This window comes from Rattus rattus, chromosome 9, assembly GCF_011064425.1.
Source record: "Rattus rattus isolate New Zealand chromosome 9, Rrattus_CSIRO_v1, whole genome shotgun sequence".
NCBI lineage: Eukaryota > Metazoa > Chordata > Mammalia > Rodentia > Muridae > Rattus > Rattus rattus.
The window spans coordinates 72100532-72107537 of record NC_046162.1 but is presented as its reverse complement, the minus strand read 5'-3'; the positions used below and the strand labels follow the sequence as shown (position 1 = coordinate 72107537).

General features: G+C 50.4%; 1 protein-coding gene across 1 annotated transcript; it reads left to right on the top strand.

Moving 5' to 3' along the window:
• The first annotated feature begins 379 nt into the window (after positions 1–379).
• Positions 380–4711, top strand: C9H17orf58 (chromosome 9 C17orf58 homolog). Its single transcript, XM_032913502.1, is given in 8 exon segments — positions 380–499; positions 2263–2307; positions 2310–2324; positions 2327–2404; positions 2407–2499; positions 2502–2714; positions 2810–3001; positions 3824–4711. Coding segments are annotated over 8 exon segments (903 nt in total). The 5' UTR covers positions 380–423; the 3' UTR covers positions 4015–4711.
• Positions 4712–7006: the final 2295 nt, after the last annotated feature.

Here is a 7006-nt window from a genome sequence, read left to right as displayed (position 1 = left end):
CTGGAATGCGTTTTTTTGTCATCCGGAGTCCCCTCCCCTCCACAAGCCCAAGCTATTCTAAGCACTAATTTATTTGTTGTTGATTTCATCACTCGCGTTCCTTCAGCCCCCTCAAAACCCTCACTCTCCCACAGCTTGTCACCTCACCCCAAGCACACCACCCACCCAGGGCAACAGCTCAAGGCCGTGCCGTTCTCCTGGCCCACAGATCCCAGTCGGGACCACACATCCGACCCCCCTCGGAAAGAGGGCGAGATCACCGCCGCTCCGTTTTGTTTCAATGGTCTGTGCAGCCAGCGATGCCCGTTTCCCCAAAGGCTGCCCCTCATTAGCATGAACGGGGGTGGGGGTGTGGAGAAGGGGGGAGGAAGCGAGCCAAAGCCCTCGCTGCGTTTTCTAGCCCGGGGAACCCTGTCTACAAAAATGACAGCTCGAGCCCTCTGGCTTCTCTGTTTGATCGTCGGATGGTCCCCCGAAGCCCCGGTGGCGGAAAGAAAAGGTGAGGTCGTTAAAATGCAGCGCCCCAGGGATCGGGAAAGGGGCGAGACGCAGGGCGGGACAAGCCAAGGGTCAGAGCCTCCGGGACAGGCGAGTCCCGGTCTGCGTGCGTGCCAGAGAGCAGCGACAAGGGTCTCCCAATATTTCAAGTCCCTTGGCAATCTTTTCAGAAGGAAAGACGTGGGTTCAGTTGCTGAAATGATCGCGAGCGAGCCAGCCAGGCTGGAGAAAACTTTGCATGTTAAAGAGCTGCATCCTGGAGAAGGGAAAGTGTCAAAAGGGTCGCAGCGCGCTGTGGACAGACTCCCAGGCTTGGGATGGTGACACAGGCCAGCGATGGTGCGACAGCCCTGGGCATTCTCCTCTCTTGCAGCTCTGGTCTAGCCTCCGGATACCTACCTGAACCTTGATCACACACACACACACACACACTCAAACACTCTCAGGCATGCACAAATCAAGTGGTCCCAGCCAGGTGGTGTTTGTTTTTGCTTTTGTTAGGTATTTTGCTCATTTCACGGTCTCTGGGGAGAATAGCTCCCACACCTAACTGGGCAATTTATTTTAGGTCATTTTTTCCCCACATGGAAATGGAACGACTTCAGTGGCATTTAACCCCACATCAGACCATCTTTTCCATGACAACAGATGGTGGGAAGCAGCTAGGTCAACAGTTGACAGGAGTTGGATGGCCACCAGAACTTTATTCGGCTGTGCATGGTGCCCAGGTTTAACATAGGGCGTCAGAGCCAATGGCTTTGCAAGAACATGAACTGTGTAACTAGCCATTCCTGCTGGGAGAAAGCTGATTTTTTTTTTTTTTTGCAAGAGTATTCATTTGGCAAGATGCATCATTGTAAATCAAGTGTTGTCAAAGCTGTCAGGGGCAGAACACGCTCTTTAATGCAAACAGAGGAAAACTAGGTTGTGGGCTGTGTTTGGCTGGAGGGGCACTGGGAGGCGGGAGGTGAGACTGTGTACTTGGACATGCAAAATTGCCCAGATTTCAAGCTGGTTGAAGTTTGTGCACCAACCTGTATGCAGAGCTGAAGAAAAGCATTGATTTTTAAAAAACTATCATGCTATTTGGGAGATTTTCTAATGGGGAGGGGTAGTGGGACTAATGTTTGTTTTTATACTTACCCAAAGGCCTTTGCTTCACACCAAGCTTTTAAAACCTCTTCTAAGCTGTTGTGTACTACTAAGTGGTGTCCAAGAAGCCAGATAAAAATCCACTCACAAATGCTTGATGCTGCCTAGACCGAGATGACAGTGTAAACACTGACGGGAAAACCAAATAGTTCTGTTGTCAGGGGCGCTTAAACAATTAGTAGAAACCTGTAACTCGAGCCGTTTCCTCTTGTGGCTTGCACTTGGTACTTTTTCGACAAACTCTAAATAGCAAAAAGGTGTGTGTGTGTGTGTGTGTGTGTGTGTGTACGGGTTTAGATGTTTAACCAATGCTACCCGAACTCTTAAGCTCTAGAATAAATATAAGACTGTAATTTGAAAAGCTACAGGCAAAGTTCCTTAATAATAAAATGCCCTTAGGCCTCTTAGCACTAATGTTGGATTTACTAGTTTATTCTTAGGATAGTTTGACTCTGTAGCCCAGGTTGTCCTCGAACTCGTAGCCAGCCTCCTGCCGAGATCTGGAGCTACGGGCAGTGGTCCTTCCGCGCAGGGATCGGTCTGGTGCTCACTCCGAAGCTCCTCTGCCCCCCTCGCGCCTCCCTTGCCTCACCGCCTTGCTTTCTCCCGCAGCCCCTCCGCCTCACCGAAAGCCCGATGCCCGGGAGACGCCGGGCCCCGCGCGCAGCCGCTGCCGGGTTCGCACGCCGACCGCGCGCCGCCTACGCAGGACCGCGTGCCTGGCCCGACCCCCGGCGCCGGAAGGCCGCGCCGCCCCCGACAACCGCGCCGGCTTCCGGGAGGCAGTGAGAGCGCCCGCAGGGCTTCCGGGCCCGCGCCTCGCGCAGGCGGAGAACCGCGCGTCGCCGCCGAGGACTCCCCGCGCGCGCGCGCGCTCAGGCCCGCGACCCCAGGCGCGCGCGCCGCTGGCCCCGCCCACCCGAACCGGCCGCGCGCCGCCGCGCAGCCCTCGGGAACCCCGCAGGCTCTGTCGCCCGAGGACGGGGAGCCGGAGACCCAGTCCTGCGCGCGCGCCTGCAACGCGGACGCGGACGAGCGCGAGGCCTACTGCGCCAGCGAATTCGGTGAGCGCGCTGCATCCTCTCAGGAACCCGCGCGCCCGCCCCCGTCCTGGCGCTAGTGGTAATGCTTTTCTCTAAATCCTGTTTTTCCAAAGCAGCCGTGAACGGAATCGTGCACGACGTGGACGTGTTGGGCGCGGGCATGCGCCTGGTGACTCTACTGGTGGACCCCGACGGCCTGTACAAGATGAGCCGTCTGTACATCACTCCTGACGGTTTTTTCTTCCGCGTGCATATACTAGCCCTGGACTCCTCCAGTTGCCATAAGCCGTGTCCAGAATTTAAACCCGGTATCGAAACCCCGCCCCCCGAAAAGGCCAGTTCATTGCGTCCCTTACACTGCTACTGGGGACCTGAGTGCTGCAGCCCAGCTTCTTTTGGTCACCCCAGCACCCCCTTTTCAAAGACCAGGAGTTGAGCGGGGTCTGACACATGCCAGGCAAGCACGCCATAAGTTACACTCTCAGAATTTGTCCTTTTCAGAGGGGCGCTTGATATGGAGCCTAGCCTGGAATTTAGGGTAACCCTCCTGTTTCAGCCTTAACACGAGCTGGGTTACTGGTGGGGCTCGATCCCAGCTCCTTCGTGGGACAGTAGTTTAACCAAGAGTTTAGATGACAGCACCATTTCAGCTCTCTCATAAAGGTGAGAACGTTGGTTGGCACAGAACAGGCCAGCTGTGACGGTGCGACTCCAGCACTCAGAACGAATTTGGAAGCATAAAGGGTCAGAAGTTCAAGGTTATCCCCCCACCCTCCCAGTTTTGGCTAAAAGACCTCAAAACAAATCCCCAAACACTGATATGTTCAGAACACTACTTTCAAAAGGGATGCCTAGGGGCTTCTACCATCAAGCGCCGAGTTGAGAAAGGCCTCTTGGGGGCGGTGGCCGTGCTGGGGATACCTATTCTCACTTCTTCCTAGAGGTGGTCTGGGAAGAATGCTTTGTTCGGAAATGTTGCCTGTCTGCAGGTTAACCGTTCTACAGTTTTTCACCTGTTGCCAATAGGTCAAATACGTTGCAACAAGCGTAGCAAGGTAACCGGATTCAAGCTCAGCTCTCATTGTTTCTGGGCATTTAAATGACACCATTTCTCTCATGCTTTTGTTCAGGAAGCAGGTATATTGTGATGGGCCACATCTACCATAAGAGACGGCAGCTCCCCAGTGCTCTGCTCCAGGTCCTAAGAGGGCGCCTGCGTCCAGGAGACGGGCTCATCCGGGGTAGCAGCAGCTACGTGAAGAGGTTTAACCGAAAGCGCGAGTGGCAGGTTCGCGGTGCCACCCACACCCGGTGCATTTGAACAGGCCAACGTGGCATTCGTGGTCGGTCTTTACATGGTGGGAAGCTTCTGTGAAACTGGCCCCGAAGCTAGCTACCTTCCTTGTGAACTACTTGTGAAGCTTACTAAAGCTACCACTTTATTTACAAAATGCTGACAGGAGTGCACCAGGGCACGGTGGGAAAGCTCCTCAAGCTCAGTAATGCACACGACTCAGACACTAGACCCCCGCAGGTCAAACAGATCACACCACTTTTGCTGTCTTTAAGTTATTTTAATTTAATACATTTTCCCCAGTAGAGACAGTTCACAAAACATTTCTCGGATTTAAATATACAGCTTTGAATAGTATCTATCATGTGTCAAGCCAGATTTTGTATTTAAAGCATCGAGTGTTAAATTCCACACACGGAGAGTAAGCGTCCGAGTCAAGTCGTTTACATATGAAATGTCATGTAAGTCAAACGCCAGCCAAGTGCGAAAACTATACATTTCAAGGGCTAATTCAAGCAAAGCATCATTCAAGGTGTGTTCCTGGTGCACCAAAATACAAGCCCCGTGTATTGTCATGCTTCCTTGCTTCTAATAACCTGTTCTGTGCCAAACTGGCATCAATTCCAACACATTCTTTTTGGTGTATCTGATGTCATTTTTATGTTAAGACCCAGTAGTATCATGATTGTTTGTAAAGCAGTAAATCTCGCCATGAAATCAGAAAGCACCTGGCTTTGCTTTTTTTTTTTTTTTTTTTTTCCTCCAGTGATCTTAAAGATTTGAGAAAAGGCCTTTCTCAGACTTTCTTCCCAAACCTTGGAGGGAGGCAGTGTTCACTAGTGACAGCCCATGGGTCAGCTTAGTGGGACTGTTTTGTTTTGTGTGGAAAATCTTCAATCACCAGCGTAATGGTTTTAAATTTGAGTCCACAAGGACGTGCTGACTTTCCTTTCAGAGGATCAAGCTGTATTTCTGTTCAATGGAAGTGCTGTGGATAGACACTAAGAATGCATGACCCTTCAATCCCAGCCCTGGTGAGGTAGAGGCAGGTGGCTATCTGTGAATTCCAGGCCAGTGAGAGCCACAGGGAGAACACAGGGAGAAGGGCATGCATGGAGACTGTCCGAGGAAAGACAAGAGGACCACTGGAGCTGACTGGGAAGCAAGCAGCAATAATGACAGAACGTGTGGCCAGGCAGGGCAATGTGTTTCGGAGCCTGAGGGGTGTGTGTGTCGAGAATCAAGGCCAACCTAAGCTACAGGAAACAGTCTCAGAAAAGATGCTGGGTGAGGTGGAATGCACTTTTAACTTCAGCACCCGAGGGGGAGAAGCAGGTGCATCTCTGAGTTCTAGGACAGCCAGGGCTCCACAGACTGCCTCTCTTGGGGTAGTGGTGGGAGAGCCATGTGCAACATGGTAACTGTTGCCTCTTTGGCCTCAGGCATCTTAGTAAATAAAGCTGAGGGGTTCCATTTTGTGGTTAAGCATTACTAAGGGATTTTCTTTTTCTTTTTTGGTATCTTTTGGTTTGAGAAAAGTTGCATAGAGCCTTTGGCTGGTACTTGCTATGGAAGCCAGATTGGCTCCATACCTTTGGAGCTCCTGGGATGAGCAAAGGGTTTTGCAGGCTCTCTGTAACTGCATCACAAATCCCCAGTTTAAGGTCTTTTAGAGAATTTTCCATAGATGAAATGTGTCCAAATTATTTAATATATTTTTCTTTGGAATGCTAAGTTATGATAGTTTAAGCCTGTAATGCCAGCACTCAGGAGGCAGAGAATAATCAAAGTCATCCTTGGTGAGGCCAGCCTGGGCTACTCAAGACCTTGTTCTAGAAAGGGGTAGGGGAGGGGCTGGAGGGATGGCTCAGTGGTTAGAGCACTGACTGCTCTTCCAGGGGTCCTGAGTTCAATTCCCAGCAACCATATGGTGGCTCACAACCATCTGAAATAAAGTCTGATACCCTCTTCTGGTGTGTCTGAAGACAGCTACAGTGTATCCATATACATTAAATAAATAAGTCTTTAAAAAAAAAAAAAAAAAAAAAGGGGTAGGGGAGACATGAATAGTTAAGAATCCTGCTGTTTTTGTCCCAACTGGAGTCCCGTAACCAGCATCCACACCAGGTAGCTCTCACCAGTCCCTCACCTCTAGGGCACCTCACCCCCTCCTTCCGGCTCCCTTGGGGCACCTGCCTACATACCTCCCTGCAGACACATATACAGGAAAACGAACAGCAGACCCTCAAGTTCAGTATACTTGGAGGTCAGGCCACTTGTTGTAGAGAGAGTGTCTGAATAAAAATAAAAGCCATCTTTCAAGGTTGAATCTGCAAGACAAGGCTAGTGAGGCTTAGTCAAGGTCTGTTAGCCATGGGCTAGAGACAGAAAAGAACCCTGGTGATTCCAGGCTAGCAAAAAGGTTGGAGGAATCATTTTTTTTTTTTAAACAATATTCACACAGGACCTTGGCTGCAATTTCTAATTTTATAGAAAAATTTAATGAGCAAGTCATTGTTATCTCTAATCCTTTTTCCCATTGATAGATTCTCCTAGCCCCCACCCCCTTCATGGATCAGTGCTCCAAAAGCCTGAAGGGCCCCTTTGTGCCTATGTACATACACAGTAGTCCCTCAGCGAGAAACTACTCCGCTGCCTTCAAGAGGAATTCAACAGCATCTGTCCTTCAAATACAGCCGTGACTTCGAGGAGGGGAAAAGGACGTGTTTTTCCTTTTGGTAGGGAAGGGTCTGTGAGACAACTCCCAGTCCCCTTTTGGTGTAAGACAGCTTTTAAAAACTGTCTCTAGAATATCAGAGGACATTTTGCAAGGTTCTTCTGAAACTATTTGAATGTATGTGCAAGACTTCTTGCCTGCCATTTTCAGGGCCACCCTCTTGGCTTGTGCACAGTCTCTTCTAGTCTGAAAGCACAGCACTGTGTTAGTTGAAATTTGGTTTACATTGGATCAAGGGGTGTGCTATTTCTCAGAATTTCACTCTGTGTATTTAAAAACTCC